At 49.5% G+C, this 17,388-nt stretch overlaps 1 protein-coding gene across 1 annotated transcript; it reads right to left on the bottom strand.

The window, feature by feature from the left end:
• Window positions 1-12,593: 12,593 nt before the first annotated feature.
• Window positions 12,594-14,797, bottom strand: Izumo1r (IZUMO1 receptor, JUNO). Its single transcript, XM_059266661.1, has 4 exons — window positions 14,660-14,797; window positions 13,859-14,047; window positions 12,981-13,116; window positions 12,594-12,862 (listed from the first exon to the last, which is right to left on the bottom strand). The coding sequence occupies exons 1-4, from the start codon at window positions 14,795-14,797 to the stop codon at window positions 12,594-12,596; spliced, it is 732 nt and encodes a 243-aa protein (XP_059122644.1).
• Between the last annotated feature and the right edge of the window lie 2,591 nt (window positions 14,798-17,388).

The raw sequence follows: 17,388 nt of genomic DNA on the forward strand, positions 1-17,388 counted from the left end.
TGTTGAGTTGACTGCAAGCTCCAGAGAGAGGCACTCCTGTCCTGGGAGTGGCAGGGGAGTAGAAAGCAGAAAAGACTGAGTGAGGGACTGCTTAACTGTCACTCAGACATCCCTGCTGTGTGCCAGGCATTCTGTCCGTACTGATTTCTGGTGGTCCCTGACTTTATTATAAACAGCACTGGTCCATTTTCTGGAAAGCAGACAGAAAGCACAGGAAGAATTGTGCAGGAAACAGCTCCTTCCTGAGACACGCCCCAAGCCTGGGAAGTTCAGCCATTCGGCTGGTCGCATCAAGTCAAATAGATCATTTCTCCTTAGGCACGGGGCTGATGGGCGTAAACGAGTGAATCTCCCCTGCAGCAGGCAGCCGCTGTTCTTCAGCAGAACACAGAGTGCACCTGGGAGAGAGCGGCGCTTATGCGGAGCAATTACCCTCTTTGTGCAGGAAATAGGGATGCAGATGGAAGGCGTGGGGCAGAAATCGCGCTCTGAGTGATGAGCACCCGGCAGTCAGCCATTTAGCTATTAATTCATTAAGCACGGGTACTTACACCCACCACGGATGGCGGTGGCAGTAAAACCGAAAAGGCACAGTCGTTTTCCTCAAAGAGCTGATGATTAAGTTCTGGGGAGTTGAGAGATATGAGCACCTGCTGCGTGGTGTGACAGGCGTGGAGAGGAGGGGGGTTATCCTGTCCCAGCAGTGAAAGGCTCCCAAGCCAGTGGACCTGGCTTGGCCCTCATCTCCTTGCAAGGCACCCAGCATCAGGTCTGCTTACTGCAACTGAGCTTTACGGAGTGAGGATCACCCCCACTTTAGACTCGAGGTGCCAGTTCCAGCACCCCCAGGCCACCTGCCACCTGCACCTGTGTCTGACTGCCTGGCCACAGTTTCAGGCTGGACAGCTTGGTAAAAGCACCGCCCAGAACTCAAGGAGGGTCTCCACTCTCTAGATAGGCTTTCGTATGTGCTAGTGTGCGAGCACATAGGTGTCCACATGTATGTATCCACATGCCTGTGCATACATGTGATTTGTGTGGAGGTGTATGTGTGTGAGTACCTGTGCACAGGTGTGCCCAGGGACCCACCTGTCTGCCTCCCCACTACTGGGATTACACGTGTGTACCACCTTGCCCAGTCTTTAAAATGTGGATTGAACTTGGGTTCTCATGCTTGCAAGGTGAACATTTTACTGACTGAGCTATCTCCCCAGCCCATTATTACAACAGATATGCAGTGTGAGGCTGAAGAAAGACACAGAGCTTCTGTGTCCTGTCCTTGGGGAGTCAGGGTGTCACCCTCCCGGCACATCAACCTATTCGCAGGCCAAGAAGCTCCACGGAGCTGCCGTTGCACAGACCTGCCATTAGGATGTCAGAATGCTTGTTAGTAGGCATGATGCACTTTACTAGCATGAAGAAAGCACTCCTGAGGAAATTCTGTGGGTTTTAGAGTCTCTATGGCAGGCTCCAGGCCGAGGCGGAGACAGATACTTCACTCAGCACATCTTGATTTAAAACATCAGGCCGGTTGTCAGAAGTTAGACGTCTGTGTCAATCACCAGCTTCCCATGTGACTTTGGAATGCTGTCAGCTCTGACTTGAGCCATCTCCTCTTTCTCTCTGCAAAGCAGGGACTGTCACTTCTACTATCAGAGCCATTAAAAACCCAGGCTTGGATGAAACGAACCTATCGTGTTGATGAGGAGGTGGATGAGCAAAGATTCATTAGACCCAGGTCAGCACTGGCACAGAGCTGATTGCTGGGAGGGAGGATGGTCAGTCAGGAGCAGGGAAGGCCATGGATTGGGATGTTTGCTTTGAAACTCAGTGGCCACCTACCGGGGACACTTTTGTCAGGTCACTCAACTATCCTGGACTACGATTTTTTAATCTATAGACTGAAGAGCTGAGACCTTGAAGCCAGTGGCCAACGCTGCTTGTTGGCCAAGATAATGTTCTGAGAGATAGAGGAAACCCAGAAATGCTGGGTTGACCTGGGAATTGAAGTCCTCATTTTATATGAACGACTTTTAGTGGATTTGCTGCTGTTCATCTGAACCTGTTCTGATAGGTGCTCTCTATAAGTCTGCCATTCTAACCATTAAACGGACTCCCGCCTTTGGGGAATAGAAGCAGATGTGCATGGGCACTTTGCATGCTCTCTCGAAGGCTTTACCACTCAGGCACCTTGGAACTATGAGTCTCCCAACCACTCTGGCTTGGTAACTCTTCGTTCATCTGTGGGGACCACAATACCAACCTTTGAGGCCTGTGGTTACAATGCACGCTAATGTGTGTTGATGTTTTGCAGACAGAGGTTAATTTATAGACATCTGCTTCTAAACAACTGGCTTTGCAAAATAGGAGAGGGTGTTATCCCCGTACTGCACTCGGCTCTCGTTTCAGTGAGTGATTTTTGCAGAGCAAATGAGTCACATTCTAGCCAAGGCCAAACAGCTCTTAATGCTGTTTATGTAATTATCTTCCCTTGTTCCTTTGCTTATTTCCTCCTATTGTGGTATTGCATGGTCCTCCAGATAGGAAACTGTTTGCCCCGTCTGACGAATTGAATTTAAAACATGGTAAGCGCCAACAAATCAGGAATTACTGGAAAAGCAAAGAGGTTGTTTTACCGTCAAGGAATCTCAGAAAACCGTGGAAGGGAGAATGGCCTTATCCCTACCATCAGGAGTCCACCATAGCTTTGCCTCGAGTCTCCACTGCTATGGTAACACAGCAGACATCATAGCTTTCTCTTGATGGGTCTCCTCTGCTACGATAACACTCTGAACTCCAAAGAGGTAACTCTAAAATCTTTAAGAGATGGGCTCTAATTGGGGGAATCTAGGGATCTAGGAGAGATTTGTGTCTGGACTGGAGTGTCAGTCACACCCCTACATATAGCCCAAGCAAGGGTGCCCATCCAGGAAGAGAGGAGTCAGAACTCCCTTTCAGCATCTCTGGCTGGAGAACCAAGGACATTTATGGTCTTTGGTGTCCTTGCTCCTACGCTGTCTTGCTAATTTCTGTCTCTGTTTTCATCACTAAGATGACTACAGAACGTGGTGACTCTACATCCCTGTCAGAGACCCTGAACTGAAGATCAGCTAAACCACATTCTGATTTCTGACCCAGAGAAAATGTACCATAATCAATGGTTTAAGTCGCTAACAGTTAGGGATACTTTGTTATCCGATGCTATGGCTGACTGTACCCTCCAAAACTACTTCCAGTCCCAGGGTGACGATGCCAGTTCCTTTCCTCTCTGGTCCCCTGCAGGCCCGCACCCAGAGAGCCAGACCAATCACATAAGACACCCCGCTTTTCACCACCCTGCCTCCGACTTCCCCAGCAAACTCCAATCCGAGCATGCTGAAGTGGTCCCCATAGCCTTGTCTGTGAATGGTGAGACTTTCCACTTTTACCTAATTCTGCATCTCTGCCGACTGGCAAGGAGTGGTGGCTGGGGCCCATGCAGCCTCTTTGTTCTCCTTTGCCCCTGGGGTGGGGATCTTTGTTCCCACCCAGAGTTGGAAAGCTTCTTGCTGGTCATTTTAGAAGGACAAAGCTTGCTTCTTACCTGAGCCTTCATTTGACCCAATGGGGAGAGCGGAGGAGGGCTGTGGAGTGAGGTAACCTGTCCTTTTCGCTGAAAGCTGAGTGCTCAAAAGAGAAACATGGGTTCAGAATGAAACTATAACCCTCTCTCTTGTTAGACAGTGAGAGAAAATGCTGGGTTGTAACCTGAGTGGTGTCTGCCACCACCTTCTAAGAAGCAGTCCCAGAGAAGAAACTAACTTCTCCACAGTGAGGAAACGGAGACCATGGCTCCTCTGGGTGGTAAAGTGTGTTCTGTCTCAGATGCTGTTGGCATCACGGGCAGCTCAGAGTGGGATCTGAATCCCGCTGTCATTTCCTCCCAGCGTTCTACGTCTCAAGTCTCCGCTCCCATCATGTTTCCTAGCAGAGCCACAGATGGTAAAACCACTTCTGCCAAGCCAGAGAAAGTGGTTGAAGTCATCATGGCCTGAAGCCATGACAGCACAGTGCCCAGCCAGGGTATGAGGGAGGGATTACCCCAAGGGAGGCTCAGGCAGGGGTATTTAGTGCTCGGGAAGAGAGGAAGATAACAACAGAAAAGCATCTGAAGGTCTGGATAATAAGCTTCATTCTATTCCAAGACAAACTAGATCAATGATTGATTAATTAATATCATCCATTTCCAACCCGTGTGGCTTTGGGGTGTGTATCAGCTACTTGTCCGTGGCTCTGACAAAGTACCTGAGAAAAGCAATTTAAGGAAGGAAGGGTTGATTTGGCTCAGAGTTTAAGGTGAGGTGCCTGGTCATGTGGGGTTCCCTGCAGGCTTTCTGGCTGGCAGGGAAATGGTCCATGAAGAGACAGGAGTGAAACTCAGTTCAGCTCGACTTAGGTACTGATACTGGTCAAGACTTTGAGAGTCTGACACCAGTTTGTTTATTTTAGCCATGTTTAAGCACAGCCCAATTTTGGGGAAAAAAGGTTTTCTGATAACAAGTAACTCTGTCCCATGAGTACAACAAAGCTTAAGATATGTTTGTATTGAAACTCTTTATAAAGTGTATGTGGGCTGGATGGTGGTGGTACATGCCTTTAATCCCAGTATTGGTCTACAGTGAGGCCAGTGCTGGTCTACAGAGGGAGTTCCAGGATAGCCAGAGCTACACAGAGAAACCCTGTTTCAAAAAAATCAAAAAATTAAAGAAAATAAAAGTACATCTGGCTTCTTCCATAAAGATGGGTTCTGTTGATTCAGAAACAGTACTCAGGATAAGGGTCCAGGGAGAATGATTAAGGTGAACATGCCTGTGGGAGTCAGGATTGGCCTCGTCCTAGGATAATGTAGAAACCACTTAAGGTGTTTGAGAGTACAAGTGATATCGTCGTAAGGACAGGTTTAATGTACTTAGAAGCAATGCTCAAGATTTAGGATGAAAGGGTCTGGGATAAACAGACATAACATTCTGGGGGACATGGGCAGAGCCTGGCTCAGCAGGTAGCAAAGGATTACCAGGTTGTAACAACCCCCCACCCCACACACCATTCTGGAGCGATAAGCAGTGTGTTTAACATGTCCTGGCTTCTCCAGTGATTGTCTGGGGACAAGGACCTTTGTGCCCTCTACATGGTCACATTGCACCAGTCAGGGAGAAGAGAGAGTTGGCTGCAGTTCAATATCGAGATACTGTCAAGTGGATCAATACTAACCACCACAAGGAGGGAAGATGGACTTAGGCAAGAAGACAGGAATAAGGTGTTCAGCAGGTCTCATCTGCCTGGCTGGGGAACTGACTTCATTACAGACAAGATGTTGAGAAGGATGTGTTCATAGAAGAGTGGTCCTGTTGGAGAGGAAGTGCCATGGAGGCCTCCTCTTCCTGGCACTCAATTAGCATGATTTGTGGGATAGAAAGAGGAACACCTGCCCCTCATTGCATGAGCCGGTGACTCTGACCTGTGTATTGTCCTGTTTGCTTGCCCCTTATCATCTCCTGCAGCTTTGACAGAGGTACTCTGGGTGGAGTGCTGTTTTCTAAAACAGAAGGTGCACAGATGGGCAGAAATGCTGTGTGTGAAAATTCTCAGCATGTAGTAGATGCACCATGAAATGTGGTAGGCTCAGGACTCAGGATCCAAGACATGATGTGGAAAGAAATCCCCCCGATGGCTACAACCTTTCCTTATCAGTGCTCTGGGAGTGGTAGTGGAGCTCAATGACGTGTAGAAAATACTTCTGGCTGTACGTTTTGGGAACAGGAGAGAGGTGCTGCAGACATCATTTTCCCTTTCTTGTAGAAGGGACCCATGATCTTCCCCCAGGGTCTCTGTCTGTACTCCACTTGCCTCCCTCTTCCCATGTCTCTTTGTTGAAAGAACTCAGAAGGAATGTAGAAGACAAGGCAATTTTGTTGCATGGTTCAGCAGACTTGCAAGGGGAGAGAGTGGACAATGGCCAGAGTCCCCTGACCCATCTGCATTCTAAACAGGTCTTATACTTTTCTCTAGAGTTCCTAGAACCACCAGTTTTTCCTGAAGGACTTTGTCTTTTCCCAGTGATTGACAGTCTGGATTGAATGGCCAAAGAGTCCCCTGACCCATCTACATTCTAAACAGGTCTTATACTTTTCTCTAGAGTTCTTAGAACCACCAGTTTTTCCTGACAAAAGACAAAGGACTTTGTCTTTTCCCAGTGACTGACAGTCTGGATTGTGTCTTAAGGAAGGCAGTAATATATCTTGTTCTATACAGGAAAGCCTTCTGCTAGCAGGCACATCTAACCTGCAGCCCATGGGCCACATGTACCTAGAGACAGCTATGAATGTAGCCCAACACAGACTCTTAAAGTTGCTTAAAACATTATTATGTTTATTGGCTTTTTATTTTGTAACCTGATTGAGTGGTTTTTTCAAAAAAAAAACATTTTATTTTTTATTTTTTAAATGTGCACCTGTGTGTGGTTTTGTGCGTGTGAGTGCAGTACCTGAGGAAGCCAGAAGGCGGCATTGTAGGAAGAGGCCTGAGGTGGTGTTGGAAACCAAACTCCCTTCTCTGCTTGACTGTGAACTTAGTAGGTGACAGTGTTGTGTAAAGCTCAAGGCAAGAGTTTGGCCACAGCTGTGTGTAGGGTTTCTGGATCCAGCCTTAGAGAGTTATCCATTAGTGACTTTTAGGGCCACTCATGGTGTCACACCTCTTTCTGGGGCCAGAGATCCATTCTTCTGACTAGCCATTATAATCTTTCTGCTCCAGTCCTTTGAGTATAAGGAAGTGGACCACTCCCAGTGTCCTCCAAGCCCGCTAACATCTAGCCAATCACTGAACACTCCTGTTTTCTTTCTACTTAGTCAGATTTGACTTTTCAGAGTTCAGAGCTCCGTTCTCCTGAATAACAATTCATGTTTCATGCTCTATGTTATTGAAAGGGTACTGGTTAAAATCATTACACTAAAAAAATATATTGGTAAGTACTCTCAGCTTCCCTGAGCTGGGAAATGGGCTTTGAACATAGTGATTAATGAACCCCCTGCACCCCACAACTTCCTGCAGCCATTGTGACACTCTGAGGGGTTGGAAGGAGGGGGCTACACATGACTTATGTCCACAGAAGATTAGCTGAACTGAGCTATTAGAGAAATCAGCCCCTTCTGCCTGTCTGTTCAGGTCTCTGATCTGACCCGGCTCCCTGAGGCTTTTGGCTATGGCACCAGATTCTAGCCTAGGAAAAATTGCTCCTCCCTCACACAGCCTGTCACTGAATGGGAGTAATCACAGCCTGCTAAGTACAAGGTCCTTCCTGCCTGAAGCAGTCAGAGGGCCTGAGGCCATCAGCTCACAACCAGCAGCTGCTCTAGCTTCCTCCGCCAGCCACAGCCTTCATCTCTGTGGACAGATGTGAGGCTCATAGAGGCAGCAACGATTTAAGCTCCTTTGTTTTTCTGCTGTTAGTGCCAACTTTTAGGTTCTGTATAAAGTGTTCTTACCCTGAAGATAATCCTCTCAGGTTTCTGAATCTCACCCTTGGGTGGAGTTTGGTGCTCTGGAAAGTTTATCCTCGCCATATGGCTGAGGAAAGATAAGCTGTCTGGGCTGTGAACTTGGAAAGCTGGCCATGAAGACCAGCTGCCCAGACCCTACGCCATGACCAGAAAGCTCCCAAGGGCTGAGAGTTTTGAGTATCTAAGCTCAGCAGATGGCCAAAGCCTGGTGCTGATTGAGTCAGAGATTTATGTCTGAAGCATTTTATTCTGAGACTGCTTTTGACTATTTCCTGTCTTTGTCTGTTTCCATAGAAAAAGCACCATGTCCCCTCTAACCTGTGCTCAACCCCGGACTCATCCTCTGCCCGTCTTCTGTTCCCTTTCTTCACCTGCACTAGGACTCTCCATTTGCCCAAGAACACACCCCAGAACTGGCTCCTCTTCACCCTCCTGGGGTCCCTGAGCTCCTTTTTCTAGCAGATGCCTTGTCTATAATTCTTGAAGTGTTTTTTAAAAAATGTTTTCTTACATTTTTATACTATCTTTCATTAAAATATCAATTTCCAAGGACAGGAATCCTGTCTGCTTCCTCACCCGGCCACTTGAGACAAGATACATTAAAACATTGGGAGAAGATGCACTCAGAGTGCCTATATGGGAAGAGCAGAGGGGTCTAGTCACACCTCTCCACCAACTCCACCATGGGAGTCCTGACACGAGGTTTAGGTTTACACAGAGAGCCAGAGGTATGCATACCACGAAGTCATGGTCAAGGAGTCATCCCACACATACTTGTCTCTGCTCTGATCTTCCTTACAAGGTGGTCTGCTAAGTTGTCGGAACTGTGGGACCTCTCTTTCCAGGAGACAAGTTCCTCCTCTGACTGGCACCAGACTCCAGCCTGTTTCTTCTCCCAGCATGCTATTCCTAGGGAAATTCCACCTTGGTGGGGACCACTTTCAGTAGTCTGAGAGACAAAGGGATAGACACAAAGGTTTCTTCAGAAGATCTTCATTCCTGTCCGATGCGTAGCAAGAACTAGACAAAAAACTGTAAACTGCCCTGTTTCTTAATTATTTGTGTGGGTGGGGATGAGTGTATGAGCACATGTATGTGGGCATGTATACATGTGAGAATATATGGAGGCCAGAAAAAAACTGTTTGGGGTTCCTCTGAGCGAGGATTAAAGGTGTTTGTAGAGTGTCTGGCTTGTTACGTGGGTGATGGGGCATGAATTCTGGTCCCCATGATTGTGTGGTGACTGCTCATGATCATTGGGCCATTTCTCTAGCCCCTACCCTAGTTTTTAAATCCATGATTCCAATTAGGACCAAGTGATAAAACCCAAATATTATTCTACCCAGTCATATGGACTCCAAGTACCTCATGTCCAGCGTCCTCTGCCAAGGCACACATTTCAGGGAAGACCCAAAGCCTTCTTCCCTGCCTTTCGTTATCTGCCAAAACGCAAGCCATAATAGCTGTAGATAGTGTGCCCTGAATAAACAGCCTTTGCTGGGACTCATCGGAGTGGTCCTTGTTCCTCTCACGCTCTAAAGCGGAGTCTTCCAGTGGACAGCCCCACCCCACATCTAGACTTTCCCAGCATATAAACAAACAGCCATGTAGGAAACCAACCCAGCTATACAAAGTTAATCCAGCCTCACTCGTAAATGTAGACAGATAGCCAGAGTCACCAGACTTGGCAAACTAGCTGTGCATGGAAAACATCAGAGAACAGAACAGAGCGACCTTGGGGGGAAGTGCATCTTTTAGAGAAAAGTGTTTGAAAAAATTTTAATTAGATCTTCAGTGAGACTTGAGAAGATATTACACCCACAAAACCCAAAACAGCAGGCTGTGAAAAACAAGGGAATGGAAAGCATCTCTTGGAAATAATTAAAAATGGATTGCTGAAATAAAAAAGATTGGAAGATGAATTCAAGAAACCATCAGCACAGAGTGTAAAAAGGTAGTCTGAATGTATAGCAGAGGAGAAAAACCAGTTTAAAAATTAACTTTGTGTAGATAAATGGTTGTGAGTGGGTATTTCTCAGTCACAGGGTATTTCTCCTGGAGTAGAAGGTGGGGTGGCTGGGGCTCTGAGCTGTGTGTCAGAAGTCGTTTGGGCCCATATGTGTTAGCTCTGGTCAAAATAATTTGAAACTCAACAGTTCGCTTCTCTTTTTATGAAACTTGCCACTTGTCCCAAAAGCAAAAGGGGGCAGGAATCTGTCTCCCTTGCCACCATGAGCTCTCCCAGGTTCATCCAACTGCACCTCTACCCGTGTCCCTTTATGGACTTCAGTTCCACTTCATGCCACTGTGGGCCAGGCTGGTCAGTGTAGATCTGGAGCTTGGGGCCAGCTGGAGATGGGGGTCAGCTGGAGATGGTGGGGGTCATCTGGAGATGGGGGTCAGCTGGAGATGAGGGTCAGCTGGAGATGGGGGGTCAGTTGGAGATGGGGGGTCATCTGGAGATGGTGGGGATCAGCTGGAGATGGGGGGTTCAGTTGGAGATGGGGGGTCATCTGGAGATGGGGGTCATTTGGAGATAGGGGGTCAGCTGGAGATGGGGGGTCAGCTGGAGATGGGGGTCAGCTGGAGAAGGGGGATCAGCTGGAGATGGTGGGGGTCAACTGGAGATGGTGAGGGTCAGCTGGAGATGGTGAGGGTCAGCTGGAGATGGTGGGGGTCAACTGGAGATGGTGGGGGTCAGCTGGAGATGGTGGGGATCAGCTGGAGATTGTGGGGGCCAGCTGGAGATGGGGATCAGCTGGAGATGGGGATCAGCTGGAGATGGGGGTCATCTGGAGATGGGGGATCAGCTGGAGATGGGGGTCAGCTGGAGATGGTGGGGGCCAGCTGGAGATGTGGGGGTCAGCTGGAGATAGGGGTTGGCTAGGGTTGATAGTGTAGGCTAAAGTTGTGGAATCAGATGGAACTTTGGGGTCTGCTGGAGCTGGGAGTTAGACCTGGCTGGTTTCAAACATACTAATCAGAAAAACAGAGACAAGGGCCACACATCGAGGCTTCCATGAGACTCAAATGAAAGAGCTGATGTGTTGCATACTTAGAGCCCTTCCTGCATAGAAGGCCGATGGATTCTGACTATTTAACAGAACGAGCCCCGTTTTCTTCACCTCAGTTTTAACTCTACTTTGGCGAGTTTTACACTTCTAACTAAAAACGCTTTAAAAATCATTAAGCTCTTGACTGTATGAGCGAAACACCCTCAGATTCCATTACCCATGGTCCTCCATTCTGAAGAGAAAGACAGGGGTGGGAGTGTTCCTGTATTGTATATTGGCTAACTTCAAACTTGCAGCAATTCTCCTGCCTCAGACTCCTTGGCGCATGCCGCCACGCCCGGCTCCCTGTGTGTCATTTTGAAGGTGTGTTTACTGATTCATTTATAAGCCATGGCAGCTCTGTTCCTTGTGGCCTCTGCCTTGGAGCCTCAGTGGGATTTGAGAACATTCTTTCTGTTCTCTGCTGGAATTCAAGCCTTGCTTCGGTGAGGCGTTCTCCATGCTCGTCTAGCTGGCTCCTTTCTTCTAGACATCTTATATACAAGTTTGTCCCCATTGTTGCTGCCAGCTGTCCCCTCCTCCTGACTCCGAGCTCCACACTTGGTTTTGGGATTCTAGCGTTCTCCTGGGGACACATTTGTTTCATGAATAAGCGAGCGCAGGAAGAATGCCGGCTGAGTCTGTTGATGAGCAGAGTTTGTGTGAGGCAAGAATCAGCATCCTTGAGAAAATCACCTCCTCTGTCCCTTTGTCACACGTGTGACAGGGAAGTCACCATCTAGTGCTGGAGGAGGGTCAGCTTCTGGCTCTGAGAGATTCCTGGTGTGCAGATGGTGCTGTGAGCCCACTCTCAGCAAAGACTTGAAGCCAGTGGCCCTTCCACAGTTTAAATCTGTGCTTCTGTCTCAGTCTGTTGGATATTACTCCTTCCATGATTTAGTAAATGGGCCGCTGGCTTTCCTCATCTCCTTCCTTTCTGTAAATTAAATCTTCTGATCCAATTTCTCACTTGTCTCCATAGGGGGAAAAATTCAAAGCAGTCTTACATGAAGACAAAAAGAATTATCAAGACCAAAAGAATTCTCAAGTGTTACAGAGCAAGTGGAAAGGCCTTGGGGTTGGGGATTTAGCTCAGTGGTTGAGTGTGTGCCTAGCAAGTGTAAGGCCCTCGGTTTAGTCCTCAACTGGGGGAGAAGACAGTATCAGAAAGCGGGAAAGTCAGCTCAGAGCTCAAGGGTCCAGAGTTCAAGACTACACCGCCGTGACAGTGGGGAAGAGGAAGAGGGGCCGGGATGGGCACGGTTGGAAGGGTGCTGCCTGGCGTGTAGGAGCCCTGGTAGCTCCTGGCACAGCATGAAACCAGGGGCAGTGCCGTTAGTGTATAATCCCAGCTACAGGAAGGTGGAGGCAGGGCCAGAAGATGAAGGCCATCTAGTTCTGGGCTAACCTGGGATACAGGAGAGTCTTTTTCAAGAAAGGGAAGGGGAGGGATGGAGAGAAGGGATGGACATGGACACACACACACACACACACACACACACACACACACACACACACAGTGTGAGAGAGAAATATTCCAAATGGCCAATTAATATTAAAAATTCTTACCCCCATTAGTAATCAAGGAAATTAAAATCTCAATAAGGACAAATCAGCTCCCTCTTTATTCATCTTGGGTTAGTACCCATGGGACTAGAACAGAGTGCCACATGAAGAGGAGAGTTTCCCTGTCATTTTATTGAGGGTACCATGATAGGACAGTCACTTGGTTGTCAACATTGTCTCTGTCACAAAAAAAGATGGATGTAGACATAAGAAGTGCCTGAAATCCTATAGTAGTACTCATTCCTAAAGGCAGGAGAAACAAGTCACCTTAGACTGCTGGGTACCAGCTGCCATCCAGGCCAGTGGAGGCAGAGCCAGACAGTGAAGGGGGCCCTGGGTAGCACGGGAAGTTCAGGCCTGCTCTTAACCTGAATGGCCTGAGGAAGCAGATAACCATGGCCCAGAAGGATCAGGATGTGGGTAGGAGAGGGGACCCTCAGGAATGGAGCAGCAGGTACAGAGAGAAGACTGAGAGGGTGTAAGAAAGCTCCTGGGCTGAGGCAGAGCTGGCGAAGTGGAGGGCCACTTCCACGTTGGGGTTGCCCTGGGTGGGCTCAAACCACTTCTGCAGACACCGTCCACTATTCCTGCGCTCAGGACTGGCCTTGAATGTGTGGCTCCAAACCTTCTCACAGAGATCAGCAGGGGTGGGGAAGTAATGTGGGAAAGGGTGGCAGGGCGCCTGGACTGGGCAGCGGTTCTTCCCTGTGGAGGTTGAGGATGGTCTCCTACCTTCCCATTGTCCAGTCCCTTCCATGCCCCCCCCCAGCACAGGGGCGTAGAAGGGGGTTTGCATCCTCCCCCAGCTGGCGGGCCCACTCACCTTGACTCCAGTCCCAGCCACTGTGCCAGTTGGATTTGCACGTGTAAGACGAGTGGCAATCCTTCCACCATCCCTCACAATCCTCCCGGCACAGTGGCACACCCCAAACCCGCTCTTCCTGCCTGTCCGGGACCACCTGGGTGCAGGAAGAGACACAGGGAGAGATCTAATCCTTTATAAAGTCCTTAAGTGCTTTCTCTGTGCGTGAACGTGTGCACATTCTGTAAGTGCAAGGGAATGTGTGTGTGCCTGAGTGGAGTCAGAGGACAGCCTCAGGCGTTGCTCTGAAGGCGCTGTCCATGTTGGTTTAGAGGCGGAGCCTCTCACTGGCCCGGAGCTCACGAAGCAGCCTAGGCTGGCTGGCTGGCGAGCCCCAGGGACCCACCTGTCTCTGCCTCGGTATGCTGAGATTACAACAGCTCACCTCCACACCTGGCTTTTTTATACGGGTTCTGAGGATTGAACTCGGGTTCTCACGTTTGTGTGGCAAGTGCTTTACCAACTGAGCTGTCTCCTAGCCCTAGGTACTTATTATTATTATTATTATTATTATTATTATTATTATTATTAGTTATTATTATTAGATAAGTGAGAACCATGAAGCTGAGTGGCTATTTGCCAGGCTATACAGTTTGTAAGTGGGGGAGATGGAATCCATACTCAGGTGCATCTCATTCCACCCAGCCTCATCCTACTAGCCACATCAGATGTGCTATCCTTCAGGGACAGAGACAGCTTCCTCTTCGTCCCTTTCCCAGGCCTCTGGCTCTGCTCTTATCTCTAGAGGGACAGCATCTCCTATTCCCACTCGACTCCTGTAGATGCCAGCCTAGGATTAGTGGAGGGGCGTTGAGTGGGTCTGCCTCCTGTCTCCTCACCGGCTGGATCCAAGGCCCCAGGTTGGGGGAACACTCGTGAAAGCAGATGGCCTGGATGAAGTGCTTGTGACAGGCCGGGGTCAGCAGTCCACAGTGCATCATGCTGAAGTTAAAGAATGAGGACTCCTCCAGGTGGGCTTCCCAGCTTGTGGCGAGTGTGCAGCAGGCACTGGCCCGCCAGGGCATGCACTGAGGGGGAGGGAGAAGGCAGAGGGTAAGAGGCTGAGGTGGAGGGTCCTGGGCAGAAGGGTGTCAGGAGAGGGGACACCATGAGCACCTCTGTAGAGGAGGGACCCTGGGATCCATCACCATGCACCGGAAGAACAGGAGGCACCTGCCCACTGACCCCCCTCCCTTTACTTCCTGCCATAGAACACAGCTTCCTGATGTCAGCTCCAGGGAGGTAACACATCCAGAAGAGCAAACAGAAAGAAGTCCGGGAGACGCAGGTGCCTGGGTTATGACGAAGGGTAGGGAGGAACTTAGAGTTGGGATGTCCCTCCCCCTGTAATTGCCATCAGGAGACTGCCAAGTAAACAAATGAAGTGCTGTGTCTAGCCCGTACATGTTGGCAGGAAGGCTTGCACTGACCCATGGTTAGCCAACAGAGCCTCTGGGATCACCACATGGCCTGTTTCCCAAATGGCTAGAGCAGCTCAGGAGCAAAATCCTGAATAAGAAATGCAAACTAAGGAAGTAAATGATCAGGGCTGATGGGGTACAGAGACCACCTGCCGGTATTCCTTCTCTAATAAGTCTAAGAAGCCACCTCAGCCCCTGGGCCAGTTCTGGTCCCTGTACCTCCAAGAAGAGCTTGTCTTCTGGGCCAGGTTCTCGCTTGTGGTGCTTGTCACTCATGCAGACGTTGACCGGCTTGTCCCCTGCCAAGGTGGGCATGACTGTCCACAATCCCAAGAGGATCTGCCACCATTGTGCCATGACCTGCTGCAGAGAGGAGCCTGTGATCAAGGACATCCACCCCAATTCCTCCACAACACCAGGCACTAAAGATGGAGTAGGGGCTCCAAGGCTCCCTTAGGCTGCTGGAACATTCTGGCTGCTCCTAGAACCTTCTGTATAGAGCAGCACCAGAGAATGTCAAGGCAGGTAGAATAATACTTGGATCTGACACCCCAGTACCAACCATTGCAGAGATGCAGAAACCAAACTGAGCAACAAGGGGAAAGAAGGAAAATGGAAACAACAGTTCTGAAGAGGAGGGCAGGTGGGGAATGGTTCCAAGCCATGCACCACTCAGTGATGCACGGACTGGGAGTCTAGAGCGTCAGTCCCAGCCCACAGCCAGCCTCTTGGCCAAGTAACCAATTCCCAGTAAGCAGATTCTCCTGCAACCAAAGGACATGGTGGGGTGGCCATGCAAGCCTTATCCATCAAGTGCCAACTCTGGTTCTGTTCCCTAGGAAGGGTCCACACAGGCCCACAGCTCCTCAGAGTAGCTCATCTCCACCCTGTCCTCTCCTTAGAGCAGCAGCTCACTTCAGCCAGCCCCAGTCTATCTCAAAGCCACCCTAAGCATCAGGTTGGGCCAGCCAATGTTAGGAACCCTGCTGGCCTCTCGGAGCCGGAGCTGGGGACCCATCCAGGCATGAGGATGTGAGGCGCCTTCCCCTCTAAGCCCTCACCCTAGCACAGGAACAGGGAGGCTGGCCTGTACCTTGATGCCTGTTGATTATTACATTGCCAGTTCTCTTCTAGGTTGTACTGACAGTGTGGGGGGTGGGGTGGGGGTGGACAGAGAGATCCCCCTCTGCCAAAGCAAAGGATCACCCTGCTTCTGGAATGCCCCATTCAGCCCTCACCACCCAGGACCGCACAGCTCCTCTGTCCCCTAGGCCTAGTGGAAACCTGCCCTAGACATAGGCAGTCTAGCCTGAGTTGAGCACCTCAGACATCCTAGGGATTGGAGAGCCAGACTCCACTGCAGAACCCATCATCAAGTCTAAGCCCAAGGCATTTTCCCCACAGCGAGCTCCAAGTCTGCACAGAGAACAGATGTTCTCAGACTAGGAAGGCAGGATGGAGAGAGGAAGATGCCAGCCCCTTTGGCATTCTCTTCAGACTTACTTCCAAGGCAGGGCCCTCCTGTTGCTCCTTCCGGCCTGACAGAGGCGAGCAGGCTGAGGGCACCCCACCTGCTGCCCTTTTAGAACCTTCGGTTTCTATGAGATGCAGGTGCAGGGAGCAGCAACAGCTGGAGCTGAGCGGCCTCAGCCTCCACGCATCCAAGAGTTTGTCTCGTAGAGAAACAAGACACCCCTGCCCCAGAGATCCCTGCAGGCAAGTTCAACTCTCAGCACTGCCTGTAACCGGTGAGAACTGGGGATAGCCTAGATTCTCTGTTTGTCGTTCTGTAATGAGAGCAGTTGACAGGGACCGTTGGGAAAGAGAGGTCATGAGAAGGTCTTGGCACAGGGAAGTTCTAATACTTTCCATCCTCATCTTCTGCTCTCTGAAGCTCTCTTCCTCACCCATGTTCTGTTCCCCTGTCCCTTCCTCCACTCAGCCACTGGTGCCCTGAGTGACAGTGTCCTCTCACAGCAGCGGGAGCCAGCTCCAAAGCACACAGGATGCACACAGGCGGAGTTTTGGAGAACCAGAGATTTAAGCACCAAAGCTAAACCAAAAGCCACCTCTCAGCACGCACAGGGACAGCCTGCATTTACACTCAGAGCACGGTCTGTGACCTCTGTTTCAAAGGTCCTGGTGGAGGCCATGTCCATATCTTTGCTTGTTTCTTATGTTCTGTCTCCAAAGGAGAAGTAGCCAAAGTCACTGAAGTTTTATCCTAAATAAATAAAATAAAAATAAATGTGTTTTCCACCGAGGAAGACAAAATACAGCCCATGGTGTTCAGCTTCCAGTCAGTATACAAAGCATATTAATCATGTGTGGGGATGGGTGGGGGTGGCATTTTCCACACCTGGGTACTGGGTACTGAGCATCCGCAAAGACTAGTCATGGAACTGGAGGCTAAGGCATTGACACACAGCCTAACTTATTGCCTGAAATAATCCCCCAAATGGGCACTCTTTTTCAAAGGTAGGGGAAACTGAGGCTCAGAGAATGAACTGGGATCTGAACTAGGCTTGTTTGACTTCATAGCTCGTGCTTATGGACCAGGTGAGGGGGATAGCTCCAGGATTGAGGGGTAGGAACCGTCCAGGTCTCAATCTTCTTAAAAAAAAAAAAAAGTTAAATGCCACAGTCAGATTGTGTACGTGTGGGAGGTGTGTGCTGGTTTTTTGGGGGATGGGAGGGGACAGTGTGGTCATCAACCCAACTTCCACATACTGTCTTCAGCAGAGCTGAGAGTCCCTTCCTGAAGTCAGACACCATATGGAAAGGCATTTCTGCCATGTGGGTCTCTTTGTATCGGAGTCCACAGGGACAGTAGAGGCAGGTACCAGTGTCCTGTTCTTCATAGACACCCAGGGAGCAGCAAGCCTTGACAAGTAAGAGATTGGTGTTGAATGTTCAGTTTTAAATGGCTGTAGATGTGGCAAGAGCCA

This window comes from Peromyscus eremicus, chromosome 7, assembly GCF_949786415.1.
Source record: "Peromyscus eremicus chromosome 7, PerEre_H2_v1, whole genome shotgun sequence".
NCBI lineage: Eukaryota > Metazoa > Chordata > Mammalia > Rodentia > Cricetidae > Peromyscus > Peromyscus eremicus.